The following is a 26,903-nucleotide window of genomic DNA, read 5'->3' as shown; positions in this document are numbered from 1 at the left end:
ATCCGATTTAGTGGGAGGAAGATGTGATGGACGTCTAATATAAAGGAGGTTTTGTTTAGTGGCGTTCTCCATTTTGTAACCCCAGGCCTCGGAGTCCCTTGGCCAGTGACCAGAGCGTTGAGTGTGAAAGAGGCATGCCCTGCTAACATCTTGAAGGACTGAAATGGAGACCCATGCTTAGTGACTCAACAATGCTGCAGCACACACCATTCTTAGAGTCTCCTCAGACCTGAACCTGACAGTTTTATTGTGCGTTGTGTATATATACATCTATATAGGGTGACATCCTCGCTGACACCCTCAGTGTCCCTGTCATGATCATTGATTCTTTTTTATTCTAGAGTTAAATTGATATTATAGCAGTAAAGCAGTGTAGTCTGGATTATGGAAAAATGTCAATGGTACAGTAGGAAGCTGGAGTGTGTGTGTGTGTGGACAGAACACCTCATCGGGTGTATCTTCAGAGTGGAAAGACACAGAGTGGATCAAAGTTACATTCTGAAGCCTCAGTCTGTCAGTCACTGTTGTAGTGCGTATCGCTCCCTGCTGAATTATTAATGCTGCGATTACACTCAATGTCAGCAGTGATGATGGAGACGGGTTTAGCAGTGTCTGCCCTCTTTGATTTGCCTCTGGTCTGCCTGTCTTCTGAGCTGAGCTGTCTGTCTCTAAGCCTTGTGTGTTAACACCAGAAGTCTGTCTCTAAGCCTGTGTGTTAACACCAGGAGAAGTCTGTCTCTAAGCCTTGTGTGTTAACACCAGGAGAAGTCTGTCTCTAAGCCTGTGTGTTAACACCAGGAGAAGTCTGTCTCTAAGCCTGTGTGTTAACACCAGGAGAAGTCTGTCTCTAAGCCTGTGTGTTAACACCAGAAGTCTGTCTCTAAGCCTTGTGTGTTAACACCAGGAGAAGTCTGTCTCTAAGCCTTGTGTGTTAACACCAGGAGAAGTCTGTCTCTAAGCCTGTGTGTTAACACCAGGAGAAGTCTGTCTCTAAGCCTGTGTGTTAACACCAGGAGAAGTCTGTCTCTAAGCCTGTGTGTTAACACCAGGAGAAGTCTGTCTCTAAGCCTGTGTGTTAACACCAGGAGAAGTCTGTCTCTAAGCCTTGTGTGTTAACACCAGGAGAAGTCTGTCTCTAAGCCTGTGTGTTAACACCAGGAGAAGTCTGTCTCTAAGCCTGTGTGTTAACACCAGGAGAAGTCTGTCTCTAAGCCTGTGTGTTAACACCAGGAGAAGTCTGTCTCTAAGCCTGTGTGTTAACACCAGGAGAAGTCTGTCTCTAAGCCTGTGTGTTAACACCAGGAGAAGTCTGTCTCTAAGCCTGTGTGTTAACACCAGGAGAAGTCTGTCTCTAAGCCTGTGTGTTAACACTAAAAGAACAGTAGAACAACCTTAGGCTTAGACTGTTGCCTAAACGTATCGTCTCAGAGAACCTTGACTATTTAGTACACTCTTAGAGAGAGAAATGATTCTGAAAGGTTTATCCGGCTGTCCCTATTGGATAATTATTTGAAGAACCATTTTAGGTTCTATGTTTAGAACCCTTTTTAGATTCCATATAGAACCTTCTGTGAAAATTAATTCAATGGTTTTCCCTTGGGGACAGAAGAATGACCAGTTAGGTTCTGAATAGAACTTTCTAGAGTGTGCCATGTGCAATGCCTCCTGTATAAAATGTTGGATTTGATTACATTCGAGTATCTCTGGGGCCTCCCGTGTGGCGCAGTGGTCTAAGGCACTGCTTTGCAGTGATAGCGGCATCACTACAGATCCGTGTTCGATACCGTGCTGTGCCACGACCGAGAGACCCATGAGGCGGCGCACCATTGGCCCAGCGTCATCCGGGTTTGGGCAGCCGGGTTGTTCTTGTCCCATCGCGCTCTAGCGACTCCTGTGGCGGGCCAGGCTCATGCACGCTGACACGGTTGCCAGGTGTACAGTGTTTTCTCCGACACATTGGTGTGGCTGGCTTCCGGGTTAAGCGAGCAGTGTGTCAAGAAGCAGTGCGGCTTGGCGGGTTGTGTTTCGGAGGACGCATGGCTCTTGACCTTCGCCTCTCCTGAGTCTGTACGGAGTTGCAGCGATGGGATAAGACTGGAACTACCAATTTGAATATCACAAAAGTGGTAAGAAGAACAACAACAACAAAATTATAATAATAAGTTCAACTATCTCACCTATATAATTAAATCAGCGGTACAATGATCTATCTTTGCTATTTGTATTTAATTTCAGCTCACATCTAGCCCAGCCCTGAGTTTGTCATTATTGATCTTGGATGATGATGATTGTCATCAGTTTAGTCAATTTGAACGACATCATTAGCAGTGTTTTCTCATTTAGCCGCAAACAGACGTCTCAGTGGAGTATTAGCGCTGCCACTGACTGGAATGAAATTAGCATAGAATCATATTTAATTTAGCCTTTAAGCGTTTTGTGCTTAATTAAATCTCCCTGTCACGTGGAACGCTCTTGAGTGAGAATTTTAATCTGTCAATATGAAACTTGTTATGAACACTACTATTCAACCGTTGTAATGGAAATATTTAATATGGCAACGTTTTAATATTTAATTTAGCCTGATCAACACTAAGTTTAGCATATTTAGAGTTTTTGTAACACACATCGTTTCCAGTGTTCTATTTGCGACTCTCAAGGTTCAAATTGAAGGTCACGAGACTTGTTATGGATTTTTCTCATTTCTGTTGATAGTGATTGACTCCAGACTGGAGATACAAGGACTGAGGACACACTGATTATTCACTGTTGTATTGATGACGTTCTATGACCACTGTGTGATTCTGTAGCGGCTGACAAAGTCACAGCGTTTTGTTTGGACTTTCTACAAGCCTCTCGGCTGGTCTTTAGAGAACATTTGGTGCTTGTATTAGGATATAAAGTGCCTGATTCCAAGAGGCCAGTTAGACATGTTCTCTGCTTCTGTGCTGTTGTTGTCCCCCTGTTGCAACGTGTAATAAACCAGATAGTCAATCAAAAATCTATCTGTGGCTGCTCTCACTTTCGTTTACCTGGGAATTCCTTTTCCACCGATTATAAGTGGTATAGCTCTATCTGCTCACTGCAATGGTTCAAGTCTTATCAAGTCTGTCATGGAGTAACTCAGCTCAAGGTGTCTTACTACTTTTATCATAGGCCAAACTTCAAACTAGACCTAAACATTTTCTCAGCCCTCCCTGTTGTGTGTTTGTGTTTTCCACAGAGCTGTGTGGCCTGGGGACTTTTTAAGTGGCAGCTGGTGAGATTCCACTCTAGTGGTTGCCGGGGGCGATGAGGGTGCGTTGCTCCCGGAAGCTGGGCCTCCTAGCTAAGTCCTTCTTCCTGCTGTGGGTGCTGTGGCTGGGCTACCTGCTCCTGGTCCGTTCCGCCTCCTTCTCCTCCACAGGGAACGATGGAGGGGAGGACGGAGGGGGCCGCAGCCTGCTGGTTAGGCACTTGGCCCCTGTAGAGGAACAGGGGAGCGAGCAGCTGGCCAGGCCTGTGTACGTGAAGGCGCCGGCGGATGCCAACGCTCCCGGGGAATGGGGCAAGGCCACCAGGCTAAACCTCAGCCCGGAGGAGAAGAAGCAAGAGGAGGACAGCGTGGAGAGATACGCTATTAATATCTTTGTCAGCGATAAGATCTCTCTGCACCGACACATCCAGGACAACAGGATGAAGGAGTGAGTAGGCAAATTATCTTCATCTTCACACAGTGGGAACATCTCAATTGCCTTCTCGTCGCATCTTCTCTCCTCGTCTTCTCAAAATTGAGAGGTCCCTCCCCTCTGACCTTGTCCTCCAATGGGTTTTGAGAAAGAGGCAAGGAGAGGGGTTGTGAGGAGTATGCTATTGGGATTGAGACCCCCCCCCCCCGGCATTTCAATCCATCTGGACCAGTAACCACCTCTTATTGTACAGGTCCAGTGAGTCTGATTGCAGAGACTTACATGGATACTTAAATCTGTGTTATGAAGCTGAACTAGACTTGGCTATTCTGGTGTCATGTAAGACAGTGATATTTTCTGTACAGCTGTAAGGGATGAATGAGCAACTTCCCTAACTGGCCTTACTCAGTTTAAAAGGTACGGTACTCATTGCACTAGAGGACTGAACTTTGATTGGCTCAATAAAATGTCTCCATCTGTGTTTCATCTTCCCAGCTGTTCACTGCAGAAGTGATGCTGGCAGCCCAACACCTGTGTGATAATGTCTTATATTATTACCCCTCACATAAAATCATGTTTGTTTTTAGGAACAAATAATTAAGAGTATACTATAATATACAAAAATTTGTGAGCAAAATAATTTGAAAAATAACATTTTATTGAGTAAATGTTGGTTTCTTTTCATTTTGATAAGAGATTGATGTACTGATTTTAAGGTTGTGTCATTAGATTTGTAGGGTCGTGAGAAATTCGTGCCCAAAAAATAAAGGGTCCCTAAATTAAAGTTTAAAGTTAAATCCTGACTTCAAATACAAAAGGCAAGCATGAGGTCAATTAGTAACACACAGTGTAAGTTGAGATCGGACCGATCACATAACAGGAGACTTAAATCTTGTTAGGCACGTAAATTGCTTGGAATGTAGCAGATTTGTTACCTACTACTGTGTTGTTTACCTATATTGTGACGCATACTGTTGCTTGCATAAAGATCGGCAACAAAACAGGTTACTACTTGTCTATAATCAAGCTACTACACACACCATTATTGCTGTGGTTGAATTCAAGCTTGTGTTTTTGTTACTTTTCATCTGTTTTCCATAAGACGCTGTTCTGCTTGAGTTTCAATGACTTCCAATAAACACTGACTCTGTCGAGGCTCATGGTCAGCTTCCAATAAACAGTGAAGCCAGGATCCTTTTTTTTAAAGGCACATGAGCTGTCTCTCCAGTTCTTTACAGAGTAGCCTCCGTCCCTGACTGAAGAGGGTAGCCTCCGTCCCTGACTGAAGAGGGTAGCCTCCGTCCCTGACTGAAGAGGGTAGCCTCCGTCCCTGACTGAAGAGGGTAGCCTCCGTCCCTGACTGAAGAGGGTAGCCTCCGTCCCTGACTGAAGCTCTCAAATGCCATTCTTTCTCTAACTTCCCCTTTGGTGCAGAAACCTGAGTTCTGTTTCTCTATTTCTTTACCTCCCTGCCTCTCATTTTCCTTGCCCCCTTTCTCTCTCGCTCTAACTCTTTCTCGCTGTTCTATCTATCTTCCTTTCTAAACACTCCTTTTTCTCCATTTGTTGTCCTCTGGTCTCTCTATGAGAACGGCTCAGGCACATTGTCCTCTGGTCTCTCCATGAGAACTGCTCAGGCATGTGGGACGTCGGTGTGATTCCTTTCCCCTCATATTTCTGTTTCTTGTCCTTTCCACAACTCCCCACAGGAATGAGACCAAATGCTCCTCTCCTGCACTGACCAAAGCAACTCTCTAGCAAACTGTCACATGTTCACTGCTCCATATAGAGTGACTGATTGTGTGGTCTGTCTTGCAGTCAGCTCCAATCATTATGTATAATACTTGTGTATGTAGGTACAGTTGAAGTCGGAAGTTTACATACACTTAGGTTGGAGTCATTAAAACTCATTTTTCAACCACTACACACATTTCTTGTTAACAACCTATAGTTTTGGGAAGTTGGTTAGGACATCTACTTTGTGCATGACACAAGTAATTTTTCCAACAATTGTTTACAGACAGATTATTTCACTTGTAATTCACTGTATCACAATTCCAGTGGGTCAGAGGTTTACATACACTAAGTTGACTGTGCCTTTAAACAGCTTGGAAAATTCCATACAATGATGTCATGGCTTTAGAAGCTTCTGATAGGCTAATTTACATAATTTGAGTCAATTGGAGGTGTACCTGTGGATTTATTTCAAGGCCTACCTTCAAACACACTGCCTCTTTGCTTGACATCATGGGAAAATCAAAAGAAATCAGCCAAGACCTCAGAAAAAAAATTGTAGAACTCCAAGTCTGGTTCATTCTTTGGAGCAATTTCCAAACGCCTGAAGGTACCACGTTCATCTGTACAAACAATAGTACACAAGGATAAACCCCATGGGACCACGCAGCCGTCATACCACTCAGGAAGGAGATGCGTTCTGTCTCCTAGAGATGAACGTACTTAGGTGTGAAAAGTGCAAATCAATCCCAGAACAACAGCAAAGGACCTTGTGAAGATGCTGGATGAAACAGGTACAAAAGTATCTATATCCACAGTAAAACAAGTCCTATATCGACATAACTTGAAAGGCCACTCAGCAAGGATGAAGCCACCGCTCCAAAACCACCATAAAAAAGCCAGACTAGGGTTTGCAACTGCACATGGGGACAAAGTTCATACTTCTTGGAGAAATGTTCTCTGGTCTGATGAAACAAAAATAGAACTGTTTGGCCATAATGACCATCGTTATGTTTGGAGGAAAAAGGTGGAGGCTTGCAAGCCGAAGAACACCATCCCAAACGTGAAGCTCGGGGGTGGCAGCATCATGTTGTGGGGGTGCTTTGCTACAGGAGGGACTGGTGCACTTCACAAAATAAATGGCATCATGAGGGAGGAAAATTATGTAGATATATTGAAGCAACATCTCAAGACATCAGTCAGGAAGTTAAAGCTTGGTCGCTAATAGGTCTTCCAAATGGACAATGACCCCAAGCATACTTCCAAAGTTGTGGAAAAATGGCTTAAGGACAACAAAGTCAAGGTATTGGAGTGGCCATCACAAAGCCCTGACCTAAATCCCATAGAAAATTTGTGGGCAGAACTGAAAAAGCGAGTGTGAGCAAGGAGGCCTACAAACCTGACTCAGTTACACCAGCTCTGTCAGGAGGAATGGGACAAAATTCACCCAAATTATTGTGGAAGCTTGTGGAAGGCTACCCGAAACATTTGAATGCTACCAAATACTAATTGAGTGTATGTAAATTCCTGACCCACTGGGAGCTTCATTAAATTGTACCCGCAAAACAAATGTCTCAACGTCAACAGTGAAGAGGTGACTCCGGGATGGTAGCCTTCTAGGCAGAGTTGCAAAGAATAAGCCATATCTCAGACTGGCCAGCAAAAAGAAAAGATTAAGATGGGAAAAAGAACACAGACACTGGATAGAAGAACTCTGCCCAGAAAGCAAGCATCCTGGAGACGCTTCTCGACTGTTGACTTTGAGACTGGTGTTTTGTGGGTACTATTTCATGAAACTGCCAGTTGAGGACTTGTGAGGAGTCTGTTTCTCAAACTAGACACTTCAAAGTATTTTTGTTCAGTTGTGCACCGGGGCCTCCCACATTTTCTATTCTAGTTGGAGACAGTTTGTGCTGTTCTGTGAAGGGAGTAGTACCCAGCGTTGTACGAGATCATCAGTTTCTTGGCAATTTCTCTCACGGAATAGCCTTCCTTTCTCAGAACAAGAATAGACTGATGAATTTCAAAAGAAAGTTATTTGTTTCTGGCCATTTTGAGCCTGTAATCGAACTCACAAATGCTGATGCTCCAGATACTCAACTAGTCTAAAGAAGGCCAGTTTATTGCTTCTTTAATCAGGACAACAGTTTTCAGCTGTGCTAATGTAACAGTATAGCTTCTGCCCCTCTCCTCGCCCCTACCTGGGCTCGAACCAGGGACCCTCTGCACACATCAACAACAGCCTCCCACGAAGCATTGTTACCCATCGCTCCACAAAAGCCGTGGCCCTTGCAGAGCAAGGGGAACAACTACTTCAAGGTCTCAGAGCGAGTGACGTCACCGATTGAAACGCTATTAGCGCGCACCCCGCAAACTAGCTAGCCATTTCACATCGGTTACATTAAGATAATTGCAAAAGGGTTTTCTAATGATCAATTAGCCTTTTAAAAATATTAACTTTGATTATCTAACACGACATGCCATTGGAACACAGGAGTGATGGTTGCTGATAATGGGCCTCTGTACACCTATGTAGATATTCCATAAAGAATCTGCCAGTTCCAGCTACAATAGTCATTTACAACATTAACAATGTCTACACTGTATTTCTGATGAATTTGAAATTTTAATGGACACAATTTGCTTTTCTTAAAAAAACAAGGACATTTCTAAGTGACTCAACTTTTGAACGGCAGTGTATATCTATAATTATTCTTATTTTTTTATCTAAAGTTTTTTTCACTAAAGAATAATATCCATCTATAGGAGGGGTTATTTTATGTTTTTCTTTTTTGTTTCAATTGTTACCTATCCCTTAATCTTTACATTTATTTAGGGACTTTAAAATGATCAGCCTTTGATAGGCTGAAAGCAATCCTAATAAACAACATCTCTCTCTTTCATTTGAGTACAGATGCAGAGCTAAGAAGTTTGACTACCGCCATCTGCCGACCACGTCAGTGATCATAGCTTTCTACAACGAGGCCTGGTCCACCCTGCTCAGGACTATCCACAGTGTTCTGGAGAGCACTCCTGCTGTCCTCCTGAAGGAGATCATTCTCATAGACGACTTTAGTGACCGAGGTTTGACCAAGCTTTTTTGCTGTCTTTTTTTGGGGATCGTTAATTGTAATTTTTACACCGTTTACTGTTCTGTTAGCCAAGTCAGCACCTCTACAAACATTATGGGGTTTGCGTCACTTCGTGTTTTGTCGTTGTCTATTTTGGGGGAAATCATAGAACATATTTTAATTTGTGAACATCTGGTTAATAAACTTAGTTTTTATATGAACAATCCTTTATGCCAAGAAAACACAAGTTAGAGAGTAAAATAAAAGGTTAAAGGTTAAAAGATACCTTAGAATACCTAGTTATTATTTGTCAGGCATTGAGTTTCTCCCCAAAGTTGACGGTAATACAGAACAGGATCCTTACTTAGAACAGTAACGCTGTAGGCCGAAGAATGGGGCTTATCTGTACATATCTGACATGAGATGAGATGAGGCAGAGAGTTCTGTGAGAGAGAAAGGACATATTCTTCCTTGGAGACAACACAGTCACTGCTGAGTGTCAGTACAAGTGGAGTTTCTAGTGTTTGTGTGGCGCTGGGCAGGAAAAACTAATTATATAATAGCCTATTCACTGACGCATACATAAGAGACCTGTCTCAGACACGCACAGAAATAGATTGAGCCAAATGATTCAAAATTGCCACCAGTCCACCCATTATGGCATCATTGACCTGAATGGGGGAAGTCTGTTCTATTCATTCGATTCTATGCTCAGACATGATAGCTGCTCTCGCTGAGTATCAAATGACCACATATTACAATTGACTCTCCCCCACCCTCTGAGACCAGTCAATGTAAGATACCACATCATTCTCATCCACAACTGTAATATACCAGAGACTGATGATAAGGAGAGAGGAAAGCACTGACATCAACACTACTGACGGTGTCTTCCCCTTCGGGGAGACTGGGACTGTCATTTTCATTGCAGTTGAATAATAATTTAGCTTCGCCTGTTGGTCTGTCAATGTGCAAAGATAAGATCTGTTTATTCGTTGTTCTATTTTCTATTATTATCACTGTACTGTTGGGAAAGAGCTCTCAAGGTAAGCATTTCACTGTACTGATTTACACCGGTTGTATCCTGTGTACACGGCAAATAAACTTTTTGAACACAGTTGCGAAGTAAGGATCTATGCCCTTCCCAAACGATCAATTATGAGTTTTTAGGAGTTGTGTGTGTGTGTGAGAAGCTTGACCATCTCTCTGTGTGAAACCCAGTCTATCTGCAGTCTCAGCTGGAGCAGTACATCAGTAACTGGGAGCGTGTCCGTCTCATCCGCACCAACAAGAGGGAGGGGTTGGTCAGGGCGAGGCTCATCGGCGCCACCTACGCCACGGGGGACGTATTGACCTTCCTGGACTGTCACTGCGAGTGTGTCCCCGGCTGGATCGAGCCGCTCTTGGAGAGGTGTGTTTCACTTAGCCAGCATATTGACAATTTGATTACAATTACAGATTCAATACTCAATTAATGGGATGGGACTGGTCATTAGGGTTGCATAGCAACAAGACATTCTGGAGGCAATAAAAACAGATTAGTGTTGGTTGGCCTATTGGCATTCCTGGTCAAGTATAGTGGCATGTGAATTTCATCACATGTAAGTGAGGGAATGTCTCATGAAAACCTTCCAGGGACATTCAGTGAGTGTCCTTTCTTACACCATACTGTGTATCTCATCCTCCCTCCAGGATTGGAGAGAACGAGAGCACCATCGTGTGTCCGGTGATCGACACCATCGACTGGAACTCGTTTGAGTTCTACATGCAGACAGATGAGCCCATGATCGGAGGCTTTGACTGGAGGCTGACTTTCCAGTGGCACTCCCTCCCTGAGGTTGACCGCAAGAAACGCAAATCCCGCACCGAACCCATCAGGTCAGTAATTCTATGGTCATCAGTTTCTGTCCATATGGGATTTCTGGGCCCATCTCAAACGGCACCCCTTTGGTGCACTGCTTTTGACGGGAGTCCTCTGGGAGTCCTCTGGGAGTCCTCTGGGAGTCCTCTGGGAGTCCTCTGGGAGTCCTCTGGGAGTCCTCTGGGAGTCCTCTGGGAGTCCTCTGGGAGTCCTCTGGGAGTCCTCTGGGAGCCCTCTGGGAGCCCTCTGGGAGCCCTCTGGGAGCCCTCTGGGAGCCCTCTGGGAGCCCTCTGGGAGCCCTCTGGGAGCCCTCTGGGAGCCCTCTGGGAGCCCTCTGGGAGCCCTCTGGGAGCCCTCTGGGAGCCCTCTGGCCCTGGTAAAAGTATTGCTCTATAGATAAGTAATAGGGTGCCTTTTGGGAAACAACCTCTGGCTCTCCTCTTAGGAGGAAATTAAATTGGGAGATATTTTGAAGAGAAGTTGTTTTGTAAAAGTTATAGTTGGATCCCAAATACTCTCCTTTCTGACCTAGTTTAAAATGTTTTGAAATGCATCTCACCTTCTCTCCTTCATTCCTTGAAGAATGTCTAATCACATACAAATAAGTGATTACCTCAGGAAAGGGAGAAATAGATTTGATTTAAAAGTCTTCTAATATGGCCTCTGACTGTTAAACTGCACACTGTACTGACCTCCATGTTCCACTATGCTTTCTCTCTCTCAGGTCTCCTACCATGGCCGGTGGGCTGTTTGCTGTGAGCAAAGCCTACTTTGAGTACCTGGGCACATATGACATGGGCATGGAGGTGTGGGGAGGAGAGAACCTGGAACTGTCCTTCAGGGTGAGTACTAAATACTCATTGACTATGTCCCAAATGGCACCTATTCCCGCTCTTTCAATATGGCATCAGCATCTCAGTGCCAGTAGCATTTGCAGTTGGCACAATTAAGCTATTTCTCAGGTACTTGGTAAAAAAGAGACTAATCTAATGCAGAAAGGACACCCACCTATATTCTGATCTTTGTCCCAAAATTGTTTTAAAAATGTCAATGATCCATGCTCCAAAAAGGTTTACAATGTCAATGATCCATGCTCCAAAAAGGTTTACAATGTCAATGATCCATGCTCCAAAAAGGTTTACAATGTCAATGATCCATGCTCCAAAAAGGTTTACAAAGTAAATGATCCATGCTCCAAAAAGGTTTACAATGTCAATGATCCATGCTCCAAAAAGGTTTACAATGTCAATGATCCATGCTCCAAAAAGGTTTACAATGTCAATGATCCATGCTCCAAAAAGGTTTACAATGTCAATGATCCATGCTCCAAAAAGGTTTACAAAGTATATGATCCATGCTCCAAAAAGGTTTACAATGTCAATGATCCATGCTCCAAAAAGGTTTACAAAGTCAATGATCCATGCTCCAAAAAGGTTTACAAAGTATATGATCCATGCTCCAAAAAGGTTTACAAAGTATATGATCCATGCTCCAAAAAGGTTTCAATAATAATAAGTTTAATTGGAAGAAAATGGATATAGGCAGACTGCTATCCCCAGTTCAAATCCTGTTAATGAGCTTGATTCATCAGTGTCGCCTAGAAGAGTCTGTCTGTGTCCCAAATGGCAACCGTTTCCCTATGTAGTGCGCTGTTTTTGACCAGCACCTGGTCATAAGTAGTGCACTACATAGGGAACAGGGGGCCATTTGGGACGTCACCTAGTTGTCAGCAGGCCCTGATGGCGAAGTGATGTCTCACAGTGTCTGATCTGCTGAAGGTGAGTGATGGCTGGATGGTGTTGGACACTGCATCCCCATTTAGATAATGAAGGCTACCTTGTTGTTGGTGTCCCTTTCAGTTGTTCACGTCAATCATTACTGGCACAGATTTCCTGCTTTTGATCCAAGTGTGTGTGTGTGTGAAAAACTAAAGACGGATGGGGTATCACCCTATATGATGTTTTATGTATGTGGAAATAAAATGCCTCTCTGGGACTCTCCATCCATAAATAATGACTTGTGAATTGGTTTACAACTGTGTTTTGGGAACACAAAGGAGTAAATATGGCACAGAATGAAATGAAGGGACTTTGTGGATCTGAGGCTCTTTCCCCTGTTGCCTCCATCATCCTCCAAATCCCACCAACATCAGCCGCCTTTTTGAGCCTGACAACGAGCCATCCTCAACAAGGCTGGAAAGTGACAGTGAAGATGAGGCCTCAGAGTCTGATGTTCAAGAGGTGGACATTGAGGCGGTCCAGGGAGAAGACATGGAAGCCTGAGCGGAAAACAACCAAAGCTTTAGATTGTAGACTATCATTATACAGATGTATGTTGAAAACACTTTTGGGAGATGCGATGGATCATTGGGGATCATTCAATATTCCGTTTTGTTCACTGAAATCATCCCATGTGAAGAGTCAACTCATTTAATTCAAGTTGAATTCATAACTAAATTGTTTTTAAAAATTTCTATTGTAAGTATTATCATTTGTAATTATGTCTACTCATGATAAGGTAAAATGTTTTTCTGTCTCAATATCCAATGCAAAAAAACATCTACATTTAAATGGTATTAATATTAAATGTGCATATATTTCCGTTAATGCCCATATATTCCCATTAATTCCCACAGAAAGTTTCCACCTGAATATTCCCTAAATGTGCAACCCTACTGGTAACTCTAATAAACTTATCCTCTGCAGCAGAGGTAACTCTGGGTCTTCCTTTCCTGTGGTGATCCTCATGAGGGCCAGTTTCATCATAGCGCTTGATGGTTTTTGCGACTGCACTTTTAAGCAACTTTCAAAGTTCTTGAAATGTTCCAGATTGATTGATCTTCATCTCTTAATATAATGATGAACTGTTTGCTTATTTGAGCTGTTCTTGCCATAATATGGACTTGGTCGATCTTCTGTATACCACCTCTATCTTGTCACTAAACAACTGACTGGCTCAAACGCATTAAGAAGGAAAGAAATTCCACAACTTCTCTTTTAACAAGGCCCACATGTTAATTGAAATGCATTCCAGGTGACTACCTCATGAAGCTGGTTGAGAGAATGCCAAGAGCGTGCAAAGCTGTCATCAAGGCAAATGATGGCTACTTTTAAGAATCTCAAATATAAAATATATTTTGGTGTGTGTGTGTGTGTGTGTGCGCCTGCCTGCCTGCCTGCCTGCCTTCGGAAAGTAGTCAGACCCCTTGACTTTTTCCAAATGTTGTTACGTTAGCCTTATTTTAAAATGGATTAAATAAATAATTACAGCCTCTGCAATCTACATACAATACCCAATAATGACAAAGCGAAAGCAGGTTTTTCGTTTTTCTTTTTTTGCAAATGTATTAAAAACAGAAATATTCAGCCCCTTTGCTATGAGAGCAAGGCCTTGGTCAGGGGGAGAAAGGCCTTGGTCAGGGGGAGAGAGGCCTTGGTCAGGGGGAGAAAGCCTTGGTCAGGGGGAGAAAGGCCTTGGTCAGAAAGGCCTTGGTCAGGGGAGAAAGGCCTTGGTCAGGGGGAGAAAGGCCTTGGTCAGGGGGAGAAAGGCCTTGGTCAGGGGGAGAAAGGCCTTGGTCAGGGGGAGAAAGGCCTTGGTCAGAAAGGCCTTGGTCAGGGGGAGAAAGGCCTTGGTCAGGGGAGAAAGGCCTTGGTCAGGGGGAGAAAGGCCTTGGTCAGGGGGAGAAAGGCCTTGGTCAGGGGGAGAAAGGCCTTGGTCAGGGGGAGAAAGGCCTTGGTCAGGGGGAGAAAGGCCTTGGTCAGGGGGAAAGGCCTTGGTCAGGGGGAGAAAGGCCTTGGTCAGGGGGAGAAAGGCCTTGGTCAGGGGAGAAAGGCCTTGGTCAGGGGGAGAAAGGCCTTGGTCAGGGGGAGAAAGGCCTTGGTCAGGGGGAGAAAGGCCTTGGTCAGGGGGAAAGGCCTTGGTCAGGGGGAGAAAGGCCTTGGTCAGGGGAGAAAGGGTCAGGGGGAGAAAGGCCTTGGTCAGGGGGGAAAGGCCTTGGTCAGGGGAAAGGCCTTGGTCAGGGGGGAAAGGCCTTGGTCAGGGGGAGAAAGGCCTTGGTCAGGGGAGAAAGGCCTTGGTCAGGGGAGAAAGGCCTCAGGGGGAGAAAGGCCTTGCTCAGGGGGGGAGAAAGGCCTTGCTCAGGCCTTGGGGAGAGAAAGGCCTTGCCTTGGTCAGGGGGAGAAAGGGGTCAGGGGGAGAGAGGCCTTGCTCAGGGGGGAGAGGCCTTGCTCAGGGGAGAGAGGCCTTGCTCAGGGGGAGAGAGGCCTTGCTCAGGGGGAGAGAGGCCTTGCTCAGGGGGAGAGAGGCCTTGCTCAGGGGGAGAGAGGCCTTGCTCAGGGGGAGAGAGGCCTTGCTCAGGGGGAGAGAGGCCTTGCTCAGGGGGAGAGAGGCCTTGCTCAGGAAAGTAACCAAGAACATGATGGTCACTCTGACAGAGCTCTAGAGTTCCTCTTTGGAGAAAGGAGAATCTTCCAGAAGGACAACCATCTCTGCAGCACTCCACAAATCAGGCCTTTATGGTAGAGTGGCCAGACAGAAGCCACTCCTCAGTAAAAGGCACATGACAGCCCGCTTGGAGTTTGCCAAAAGGCACCTAAAGACTCTCAGACCATGAGAAACAAGATTCCCTGGTCTGATGAAACCAAGACTGAACTCTTTGGCCTGAATGCCAAGCATCACGTCTAGAGGAAACCTGGCACCATCCCTACAGTGAAGCATGGTGGAGGCAGCATCATGCTGTGGGGATGTTTTTCAGCAGCAGGGACTGGGAGACTAGTCAGGTTTGAGGCAAAGATGAACAGAGCAAAGTACAGAGAGATCCTTGATGAAAACCTTCTCCAGAGTGCTCAGGACCTCAGACTGGGGCTAAGGTTCACCTTCCAACAGGACAATGACCCTAAGCACACAGCCAAGACAACGCAGGAGTGGATTTAGTGGCCCAGCCAGAGCCCGGACCTCCTCAAACATCTCTGGAGAGAGCTGAAAATAGCTGTGCAGCAACGCTCCCCATCCAACCTGACAGAGCTTGAGAGGATCTGTAGATAAGAATGGGAGAAACTCCACAAAAACATGTGGCAAAATTAGTGTCATACCCAAGAAGAATTAAGGCTGTAATCGCTGCCAAAGGTGCTTCAACAAAGTACTGAGTAAAGGGTCTGAATACTTACGTAAATGTGATACTATTTTTATTAAAGTTGCAAACATTTCTGCAAACTTGTTTTTGATTTGTCGTTATTGGGTGTTGTGTGTAGATTGATGAGGAAATTGTTTTATTTATTCCATTTTAGAATAAGGCTGTAATGTAACAAAATGTGGGGGGAAAGTCAAGGGGTCTGAATACATTCCGAAGGCACTGTGTGTATATATACATATAAAGAAAATACCAGCAATAGGAACCTCTCCACAAATCTTACATTTGGGATTTCTGGGAAGGTTTGAGTCACATGCATACCCATCCTTTACATCTCTTGTCCGGATTTTTGCCAGAAATATCATAAGATGCAAAAAATGTCAAATGGGCTATATTTCTTCCTGTTCCCCAGGTGTGGCAGTGTGGAGGTTCTCTGGAGATCCACCCCTGCTCCCATGTGGGCCACGTCTTCCCTAAGAAAGCCCCCTACGCCAGGCCCAAGTTCCTCCAGAACACGGTCCGTGCTGCCGAGGTGTGGATGGACACCTACAAACAGCACTTCTACAACAGAAACCCCCCTGCCAGAAAGGTAGAGTACTGTAGTACACTTTACAGTAAAATGTTAGCTTATTTTATCTCGCTCCCCATTGTCATATGATCAACGTGAGGTACAGTATTTTCAGTGAGTTGTCAGGGCTACAACAAAGTTACACCATTATGAGGTAGCTAGTGGTTAGAGCGTTGGGCCAGGAAACTAAAGGTTGCTGGATCGAATCAACAAGGTGAAAATATGTTGTTCTGCACCTGGGCAAGTGAGTTAACCCACTGTTCCCTGGGCGCCGAAGATGTGGATGGCGATTTAAGGAAGCCCCCCACACCTCTGAGGGGTTGGGTTAAATGCGGAAGACACATTTCAGTTGAAGGCATTCAGTTGTACAACTGACTAGGTATCCTCCTTTCTCTTAGTAGTGGAGGATGCAGTGATTGTAGATCGATCAGGCTGTAGAAATACCAATAATAAAGGCACTTATTGTAATGTGATAAAGTCACTTATTGTAATGTGCATAATCCCAACAGGTGATAAGAAGTAGCTCATGCTTTAGTTAGGACCAATCTGGAGATAAAAAAAAACAACCTAATCATGCACTCTGACATTTGTTTTGGTAAAACGCTGAGGGATGGGGCTTGAGAACTATAACCACTCTTACATTCTTAGGAAGAGCTTTGGACTGACCGTCCATGATATCAACATCTTATAGTTTTAACCATGTTTTCAAGCTATACAGTGTTTGTTTACATTGACTTTGTTAACAAACATGGGAGTAAAACCAGCTGATATTTTGGGTTCTGATGGGGTTTGACAGTTGAACTAAGCTCACGAGGCATTTTTAAGATCTGTTCTTCAAGAATCAATGTCTTTATACTGTATCAAGGATCATCAACTAGATTCCGCCACTGGATGGGTTTTCTTGAGAGGTCGGGGGCTGGAACATAATACAAAATAAAAGATTTGTAGCCGGAAAATTGACCGCAAGAAGCCCAAACAGAGGTTTAAAATGATTGTTTTAGTCAAACATTTCTTGTATTTATGTATGATCATGTGTCTCTCTGTGTGGGAATATTCGGGAACAGATTTCGTAATATAAATCACTTGGTGCTGATTTCCTGGTGTTTTTAGTCTTTTATGGCCAAATTTGTCCCTCAGGAATCCAGTTGGAGAACCCTTTTGTATCATCCACAGTCAAAGTAGATGTAGCAACTCCTGATTGGCCCGTTAGAGCTGTGATAGTTCTACCAAGGATGGAACACCCTAGACGTGATTAATATTGTATCGTAATGGAGTAACTTGGATGGAGATGTTCTTCACCTGTCTAGGTGTCAGCAGTGGTTGATGAGGTTGTGTGTGTCCCTCTCAGCTTTCTTTGTGTTGCCTGATATCAAAGTCTCATGTTCATCTTGGTTTCACCTCATAAATTACATTATTAATGCCAGGCATCTTTGATCAAACAATAAATGACCCAACCAAAGGTAGCTGGAGACTGGGTGCCAGACTAGTGACAACCACTAGTCCTTCTTTGGGGTCTTTTTTTTGTCTAAACAAACCAGGTGTGTTTTCACAAGGAACCAAGCAGAAGCTAATGGGATGAAATGGAAAACAAAAAACCTACCTGAATTTTATTCAGTAAGAAACGGTTGTTTTCATTTTGCCGTTGCTAAATGTTTTGCTACGGTGTGCCCTAATGAATACACCTCTGGTTCATCAGTTGCCACAAACATGTTTGAATTCCCATCCCTTTGGTTTGTTCAAGGTGGGGAGAACCACTGCTGTCAGTACGACACAGGTGTCACGCTCACACCTGGCATCCAGGAAATCCTTCTCAATGACTCTCATTAAGGACACAACAGCAATGCACTACCCAGGGGTCAAACAGATTCAAGTTATCAGACCAGGATGTAGCTACTTCATGTTGTCACCCAGGACCATCATGGTTAGTGTGTCATATCAAAGCACTCCTAGGAGTGACATATTTGACCAGAGCTGCATTGAGGATTGCAGTGAAATCCAGCTTATTTACATGACATTTTTGTCATTCAGCCAGACTCTCTTATACAGAGCAGTTTACGGGAGCAATTAGGGTTAAGTTCCTTGTGCAAGGGCACATTGGCAGACTTTTCACAGTCTGCTCTTTGGTTACTAGCCCAACGCTCTAAACCGCTAGGCTACCTGCTGCCCCAGTTATTATTCTGGTGTGTCTTTTAGAGGTGTGTGTGTGTGTGTGTGTGTGTGTGTGTGTGTGTGTGTGTGTGTGTGTGTGGGCCTAATTTGTGAAATTCTGGAAATTGTTGCAAGCTAAAGTGTTATGTTGTTTTCTCAATGTGTCAATGTTTTTAAGTGTATCCATCCCTACTCAAATAAACGTGTTAAGATGAAGTGTTATTTTTCCACAGGAGACATATGGGGACATCTCAGAGAGGGTTGTCCTCAGAGAGAGACTGAAGTGTTATTTTTCCACAGGAGACATATGGGGACATCTCAGAGAGGGTTGTCCTCAGAGAGAGACTGAAGTGTAACAGCTTTGACTGGTACCTGAAGAACATCTACCCTGACCTGCATGTACCAGAGGACCGGGAGGGCTGGCACGGGGCGGTGAGTCTCTCTCTCTCTCTCTCTATCTCTCTCAATCAATCAATACGATTCGATATCTAAAGCACTCCAAAAAATTTAAACAACATAAAACATTGGTCCGTAATAAGTCGAAGCCAAAATGAACTCCTATGTCCTACCTCGTTGGCCTCCATGTAGATGTGAAATGAGTGTAACAGTATAACTTTAGACCGTCCCCTCGCCCATACTCGGGCGTGAACCAGGGACCCTCTGGACACATCAACAACAGTCACCCACGAAGCATCATTACCCATCGCTCCACAAAAGCCGCGGCCCTTGCAGAGCAAGGGGAATTACTTCTTCAAGGTCTCAGAGCGAGTGACGTCACCGATTGAAATGCTATTTTGCGCGCACCGCTAACTAAGCTAGCCGTTTCACATCCATTACATGAGCATGGTAATATCATTCAAATAGACTAGCATCTCCTACCCATTTTCCTCTGCCATATTGCCTGCACACTTTTAGTTCTTCCGTATGTAAAAATGTATGGATTTCTTGCCCTCAGAACAGACTCAATTCGTTGGGGCATGGACTCGACAAGGTGAGTCGAAAGCGTTCCACAGGGACGCTGGCCCATGTTGACTCAAACACTTCCCGCAGTTGTGTCCAGTTGGCTGGAAGTCGTTTGGGTGGCGGGACCATTCTTGATACACATTGGAAACTGTTGAGCGTAAAAAACCCAGCATCTTTGCAGTTCTTGACACAAACCAGTGTGCCTGCTACCTACTACCATACCCCGTTCAAAGGCACTTAAATGTTTTGTCTTTCCCATTCACCCTCTGAATGGCACACATAATCCATGTCTTGCCCATTCACCCTCTGAATGGCACACATAATCCATGTCTTGCCCATTCACCCTCTGAATGGCACACATAATCCATGTCTTGCCCATTCACCCTCTGAATGGCACACATAATCCATGTCTTGCCTATTCACCCTCTGAATGGCACACATAATCCATGTCTCAATTGGCACAAGGCTTAAAAATCTTAACCTGTCTCTTCCCCTTAAATCCCCTTTTCTTCAGTGTAGATGAAGGGGAGGAGACTGGTTAAAGGATTTTTAGGCCTTGAGACAATTGAGAAAAGGGTTGTGTATGTGTGTCAGTCTCAGTGTATGAAGACTTCTTTACATCAGCAGTTGTCTCTATGTACTATACAGAAACCCAGACCAAACTGCCAAAGATCCAGCAATGCAGAGGCAGAATCACAATGTTTTGTCTCCTTTAATCTGACCCTCTTTGCAGTGATGGCAGGTCTCATGATGCTAATCCGGATCATTCTCATCACAGGTGCGTAGCTCTGGGATCCATTCAGAGTGCCTGGACTACAACGCTCCGGAACACAGTCCCACGGGGGCGCACATCTCCCTCTTCGGTTGCCATGGGCAGGGCGGCAACCAGGTGATTTAAAAATGTCATGTCTTGTCAGTTTATTTTCTCTCTCTCTCTCAACCCCCCTGATCCCACGTCCGTCTCCCTGATGGACGGACGGAGTGGTTACTCTGAATGTCACCCATATCCGGTGACCATCCACCTCATCTCAGCTATCTAGAATTTAGTGTCAAGTGAGATGCTGAGACATCTACAACTTTGGCTTAGTATTTCTAGACAAAGTATTCTAAAGCATATTTTAGGCCTAAATCTACATAAAACATATTTTTGTATACATTTATAGCTATGTTTCTAGTTAGTTTACAGATACTTGCTGACTGTATGGATGTATATTTGATGTCCAGTCAGACAACAGGGAGTAGTGGAAGACATGCAGGCAATCTCCACCGGCTATATCTCCATCTCTGATTACTCATTGATGCATCGCATCAGGTGTCCAACGCTACTAAAAGCACCATGTGTGTGACTGAAAATCAATGTTTCCACAGCCTGCACTGAAACGGAAACCTCTACCTTCTCTTTAGAGAGTTCACTCCTAGTTCCATTTAAAAGATACATGAGGGGGTGCGCAGAGAGGGGGTGCGCAGAGAGGGGTGCGCAGAGAGGGGTGCGCAGAGAGGGGGTGCGCAGAGAGGGGGTGCGCAGAGAGGGGGTGCGCAGAGAGGGGGTGCAGAGAGGGGGTGCGCAGAGGGGGTGCGGGAGAGGGGGTGCGCGGAGAGGGGGTGCGCGGAGAGGGGGTGCGCGGAGAGGGGTGCGCAGAGAGAGAGAGAGGTGCGCAGAGGGGTGAGAGAGAGGGGTGCGCAGAGAGGGGTGCGCAGAGAGGGGTGCGCAGAGAGGGGTGCGCAGAGAGGGGTGCGCAGAGAGGGGTGCGCAGAGAGGGGTGCGCAGAGAGGGGTGCGCAGAGAGGGGTGCGCAGAGAGGGGTGCGCAGAGAGGGGTGCGCAGAGCGAGAGAGAGGGGTGCGCAGAGCGAGAGAGGGGTGCGCAGAGAGAGAGAGAGGTGCGCAGAGCGAGCGAGAGAGAGGTGCGCAGAGCGAGCGAGAGAGAGGTGCGCAGAGCGAGCGAGAGAGAGGTGCGCAGAGCGAGCGAGAGAGAGGTGCGCAGAGCGAGCGAGAGAGAGGTGCGCAGAGCGAGCGAGAGAGAGGTGCGCAGAGCGAGCGAGAGAGAGGTGCGCAGAGAGAGAGAGAGAGAGAGAGAGAGGCGCGTAGAGAGAGACAGTATGAGAGGTGTGCAGGGAGAGAGGCGCGAGGGGGAGAGAGGTGCTGGGGGAAGGAGGCGCGTGGGGGAGGGAGGTAGAGAGGTGCTGGGGGAAGGAGGTGTGCGGGCGGGAGTGAGAGAGGCACTGGGGGGGAGAGACGCATACACACAGAGAGACGCTTGGGGGAGAGAGAGCGAGAGAGAGACGAGAGAGAGACTCGGGGTGAAGAAAGGGTGAAGAGAGAAAGAGGCGTGAAGAAAGAGGGGGAGAGAGAGGAGAGTGGGGGGAGAGAGAGCGAGAGAGAGACTCGGGGTGAAGAAAGAGGCATGGGGGGGAGAGAGATCGAGAGAGAGACTCGGGGTGAAGAAAGAGGCGTGGGGGGAGAGAGAGGAGTGGGGGAGAGAGATCGAGAGAGAGACTCGTGGGGGGGTGAAGAAAGAGGCGAGAGGGGGGGAGAGAGAGAGGAGGGGGGAGAGAGAGCGAGAGAGAGACTCGGGGTGAAGAAAGAGGCATGGGGGGAGAGAGAGGAGTGGGGGAGAGAGAGCGAGAGAGAGACTCGGGGTGAAGAAAGAGGCGTGGGGGGGGAGAGAGAGGAGTGGGGGGAGAGAGAGCGAGAGAGAGACTCGGGGTGAAGAAAGAGGCGTGGGGGAGAGAGAGGAGTGGGGGAGAGAGAGCGAGAGAGAGACTCGGGGTGAAGAAAGAGGCATGGGGGGGAGAGAGAGGAGGGGGGGAGAGAGAGCGAGAGAGAGACTCGGGGTGAAGAAAGAGGCGTGGGGGGAGAGAGAGGAGTGGGGGAGAGAGAGCGAGAGAGAGACTCGGGGTGAAGAAAGAGGCATGGGGGAGAGAGAGAGACTCGGGGTGAAGAAAGGGATGGGGGGAGAGAGAGGAGGGGGGAGAGAGAGGAGTGGGGGAGAGAGAGGAGTGGGGGAGAGAGAGGAGTGGGGGAGAGAGATCGAGAGAGAGACTCGGGGTGAAGAAAGAGGCGTGGGGGAGAGAGAGGAGTGGGGGGGGAGAGAGATCGAGAGAGAGACTCGGGGTGAAGAAAGAGGCGTGGGGGGAGAGAGGAGTGGGGGGGGAGAGAGATCGAGAGAGAGACTCGGGGTGAAGAAAGAGGCATGGGGGAGAGAGATTGAGAGAGAGACTCGGGGTGAAGAAAGAGGCGTGGGGGGAGAGAGAGGAGTGGGGGGGAGAGAGAGCGAGAGAGAGACTCGGGGTGAAGAAAGAGGCGTGGGGGGAGAGAGGAGTGGGGGAGAGAGAGAGCGAGAGAGAGACTCGGGGTGAAGAAAGAGGCGTGGGGGGAGAGAGAGCGAGAGAGAGACTCGGGGTGAAGAAAGAGGCGTGGGGGGAGAGAGAGCGAGAGAGACTCGGGGTGAAGAGAGAGGCGTGGGGGGAGAGGGAGAGAGAGTCTCGGGGGTGAAGAGAGAGAGGCGTGGCGGGGAGAGAGCGAGAGAGTAGCGCGCCTCTCTCTTTCTCTCCCCCTGCTTGCTCAACAGACATTACTTTAGACCTAGATCCAACCATTTCTATCTTAAAAGTAAACGATTATTGTGGTGAAATCTCTTAACTGTTGAATGCTAATGTTTGGAGCTGCTGATTTGATAAGCAGAAGCACTGAGAGTAAACATTCACCCATTCCCCGGGTACGGTGGTTACTATAATTCAGATCAGCAGAGTTTAACCATGCATCTCTCTTTCCCCTAGTACTTTGAGTACACGACTCATAAGGAGATCCGCTATAACTCTGTGACGGAGCTGTGTGCCGAGGTCCCAGAGGGACAGACTTACATTGGGATGAAACACTGCCCCCACGACAGAACCCCTACACCCCCCACCATCATCTGGGAGTTCAGAGAGGTGAGTGATGCAGACGCAAGCAAAAACACGCATGGAAGCAGAAAAATGCTCTTACACACATACTCACTCACAGAAAAACACTACAGATGTTCAGAGTATGCACTACTGGGCTGATTGAATTGGTAAACACACGACAAGTTGTCTTGTCAGTCAGAAACAGACTGTATTCAACATAGCTGTAGTCTTACCTGTCTCTGTGTGACCACAGGACGGGACCATATACCACCCTCACTCAGACATGTGTGTCACCTCCTGCCGCACAGCCGAGGGGCGAGCGGACGTCCAGATGAGGACGTGCACCCCCGGGGACAAGCACCAGCGCTGGAAGTTTGAGAACGGGGGGAACTAGCTTCACCCTAACCCTAAATTGACCTTTGACCTAAGTGCAATTACAGTTCCACGGTGGACGATTGAGAGGCAGGATTTTTAAAAGGGGACCCAGCAAAGCCTCTCAGCAAACTACCTACTTGTTCCCTGTGGGAAGACTTCCTCATTTAAAGTGCCTTTGCGAACCAAGTGGGGTCCATCCCAGAGGTGACCGTATTTATGCCCGTCTGTCAGAATGCCCTAGTTTTGTAGATCTTCCCTTCCTGTCACTATGGGAGATTAAAAACAATAAGAAAGCTTGAAGGAATAATCCAGGATTGTGTAGTGGTGTCAGATCTAAAAGACTGGTTTCAAAGAGGATCGATGGCAGGCATCATGGGAGTTTTGTTTTTTAATTCAGTGGGATCGGCATAGATTCCAACAAGTACTGTTGCGCTACAGAATGATTTTATAGAATATATATATATTTTTTTTTACATATAGACCACAACAAATAACTGAATTGTGTTGTCCTTAAAATAAGATTAAAAAGTTGAGTACATTAAAACGATTCATTTCGAGGTCTAAATGATTACTCTTTTCTATGTGTGGTTAATCTGGGGGTTTGTAATTCAAAGATAACCCTTTGAGATAGCTGAATAAGTCCCAAAGCTTTGTATCATATGAGACTTAACTATACAAGCCCCATCTTGTTGTTTATGTGAAATGGAGTTAAGAGGACCCTGACATACTAGGATACTGTATGTTTTCTACTCACCAGTGTCCGTCTCTCTGTTTGGAGACTGTTCAAAGTTGGTTGAAATTGGTTTATTAGAACAAGACTTGAAACACTTACAGTTAGGGAAAAAAGTATTTGATCCCCTGCTGATTTTGTACGTTTGCCCAATGACAAAGAAATGATCCATCTATAATTTTAATGGTAGGTTTATTTGAACAGTGAGAGACAGAATAACAACAAAATCCAGAAAAACGCATGTCAAAAATGTTATAAATTGATATGCATTTTAATGAGGGAAATAAGTATTTGACCCCCTCTCAATCAGAAAGATTTCTGGCTCCCAGGTGTCTTTTATACAGGTAACAAGCTGAGATTAAAGGGAGTGCTCCTAATCTCAGCTTGTTACCTGTATAAAAGACACCTGTCCACAGAAGCAATCAATCAATCAGATTCCAAACTCTCCACCATGGCCAAGACCAAAGAGCTCTCCAAAGATGTCAGGGACAAGATTGTAGACCTACACAAGGCTGGAATGGGCTACAAGACCATCGCCAAGCAGCTTGGTGAGAAGAGGACAACAGTTGGTGCGATTATTCACAAATGGAAGAAACACAAAAGAACTGTCAATCTCCCTCTGCCTGGGGCTCCATGCAAGATCTCACCTCGTGGAGTTGCAAAGATCATGAGAACGGTGAGGAATCAGCCAGAACTACACGGGGGGATCCTGTCAATGATCTCAAAGCAGCTGGGACCATAGTCACCAAGAAAACAATTGGTAACACACTACGCCGTGAAGGACTGAAATCCTGCAGCACCCGTGAGGTCCCCCTGCTCAAGAAAGCACATATACATGCCCGTCTGAAGTTTGCCAATGAACATCTGAATGATTCAGAGGACAACTGGGTGAAAGTGTTGTGGTCAGATGAGACCAAAATGGAACTCTTTGGCATCAACACAACTCGCTGTGTTTGGAGGAGGAGGTATGCTGCCTATGACCCCAAGAACACCATCCCCACCGTCAAACATGGAGGTGGAAACATTATGCTTTGTGGGTGTTTTTCTGCTAATGGGACAGGACAACTTCACTGCATCAAAGGGACAATGGACTGGGCCATGTACTGTCAACTCTTGGGTGAGAACCTCCTTCCCTCAGCCAGGGCATTGAAATGAGTGGTGGATGGGTATTCCAGCATGACAATGACCCAAAACACACGGCCAGGGCAACAAAGGAGTGGCTCAAGAAGAAGCACATTAAGGTCCTGGAGTGGCCTAACCAGTCTCCAGACCTTAATCCCATAGAAAATCTGTGGAGGGAGCTGAAGGTTCGAGTTGCCAAACGTCAGCCTCGAAACCTTAATGACTTGGAGAAGATCTGCAAAGATGAGTGGGACAAAATCGCTCCTGAGATGTGTGCAAACCTGGTGGCCAACTACAAGAAACGTCTGATCTCTGTGATTGCTAGCAAGGGTTTTGCCACCAAGTACTAAGTCATGTTTTGCAGAGGGGTCAAATACTTATTTCCCTCATTAAAATGCAAATCAATTTATAACATTTTTGATGTGTTTTTCTGGATTTTTTGTTGTTATTCTGTCTCTCACTTCAAATAAACCTACCATTTAAAATTATACACTGATCATTTCTTTGTCAGTGGGCAAATGTACAAAATCAGCAGGGGATCAAATATTTTTTTCCCTCGCTGTAAGCTTGTGCTAAGTGCAATTTTCGATTGCCTGAGGGTGGTGGGATGTCTGACATTGTTGTCTGGAAATCTTCACTGTGCTGTGGATTCAATAACAGGCTGATTTACTGGGTCTACGATGTTGCCTCCAAAAAGTGAGGCACAGTTACATTTTTTGGGCAGAATTCTTTTACACATTTTAATCTATAAAAAATACAAATCCAATGTGCCTAACATACAATTATAAAGATGTTCATTTGACTTTCATAGTGGCAATATTCTCATATGAGTCTTGGTCTACAGCAATGTTGTCTGCTCTCTTCCAAGGCCTCCGTGTTGCAACTAACACAAGCATGTCACAGCATTGCTTACCTGTAGCATTTATACTGTATCGTGCATCAATTGTTGATCTCTCAAGGGCTTGATTGTCTTAAACCTGCCACACAACAGATTCCTTTGTCTTTTACAGACTTACATCAACACCCGTACTCTGCTCTTACTCTCTCTCCTAACCTGAACCTTTCCTATAATATCTGGTTCCCTTGATTGGGATTCGAGAACCACATTATGGCCTTAATAACAATGATTCCGTGTTTGTTGCTATTGAAGTGCTTATTATTGAAATCAGTTGTACCGCCGCAGACTGTTCTTCCTAATTGTCTTTTTGTGGTCCTTTGCACTTGGGCATTTTTTTTTCTTCATATCAAATATTTGTAATGATTGTTTGATCATTCAAAGTGACTCCAGCTTAATGATATTTCTTGGTATAAAGGGACCTGAATGGCATGTGGTGTATTTAAACTACTGAACTGATTTAATAAGCACAAGAGGTGGTGGGGATTATTATTTGTACCAGTGAAGAATAAAAGGGTCAAAATAAAATTGGTGTTTACATTTTTTAAATTGAACCTTTATTTAACTAGGCATGCCAGTTAATTAAGAACAAATTGGTATTTACAGTGGTGGCCTACCCCGGCCAGACCCTCCCCTAACCCAGAGCCCGAGCCCAACAGAGCTCCCAAGAGTTTTGGAGGATTGCTAGGTCAATGCCTTTTAACTCAATGAAAAATGACCATTAAAACAAGAATCCAGAAGAGTTGGTTTTATTTCTC

General features: G+C 45.6%; 1 protein-coding gene across 2 annotated transcripts in view; it reads left to right on the top strand.

Annotated features, from left to right (window-relative positions):
• Window positions 1-23,945, top strand: part of LOC112264345 (polypeptide N-acetylgalactosaminyltransferase 4) — a 30,882-nt gene extending 6,937 nt beyond the window's left edge. For both annotated transcript variants that reach the window (XM_024440885.2, XM_024440886.2), the window contains exons 2-11: window positions 3,221-3,680; window positions 8,314-8,483; window positions 9,692-9,881; window positions 10,163-10,348; window positions 11,056-11,173; window positions 15,872-16,048; window positions 18,476-18,607; window positions 19,917-20,027; window positions 22,916-23,068; window positions 23,277-23,945. In XM_024440885.2, coding sequence (XP_024296653.1) covers window positions 3,289-3,680; window positions 8,314-8,483; window positions 9,692-9,881; window positions 10,163-10,348; window positions 11,056-11,173; window positions 15,872-16,048; window positions 18,476-18,607; window positions 19,917-20,027; window positions 22,916-23,068; window positions 23,277-23,417 — 1,770 coding nt within the window. In that variant the 5' untranslated portion in view covers window positions 3,221-3,288 and the 3' untranslated portion in view covers window positions 23,418-23,945. The remainder of the gene's footprint in view (window positions 1-3,220; window positions 3,681-8,313; window positions 8,484-9,691; window positions 9,882-10,162; window positions 10,349-11,055; window positions 11,174-15,871; window positions 16,049-18,475; window positions 18,608-19,916; window positions 20,028-22,915; window positions 23,069-23,276) is intronic.
• Window positions 23,946-26,903: the final 2,958 nt, after the last annotated feature.

This window comes from Oncorhynchus tshawytscha, linkage group LG13 (genome assembly GCF_018296145.1).
Source record: "Oncorhynchus tshawytscha isolate Ot180627B linkage group LG13, Otsh_v2.0, whole genome shotgun sequence".
Taxonomy (NCBI): Eukaryota; Metazoa; Chordata; class Actinopteri; order Salmoniformes; family Salmonidae; genus Oncorhynchus; species Oncorhynchus tshawytscha.
This window is presented reverse-complemented; position numbering and strand designations above follow the sequence as displayed.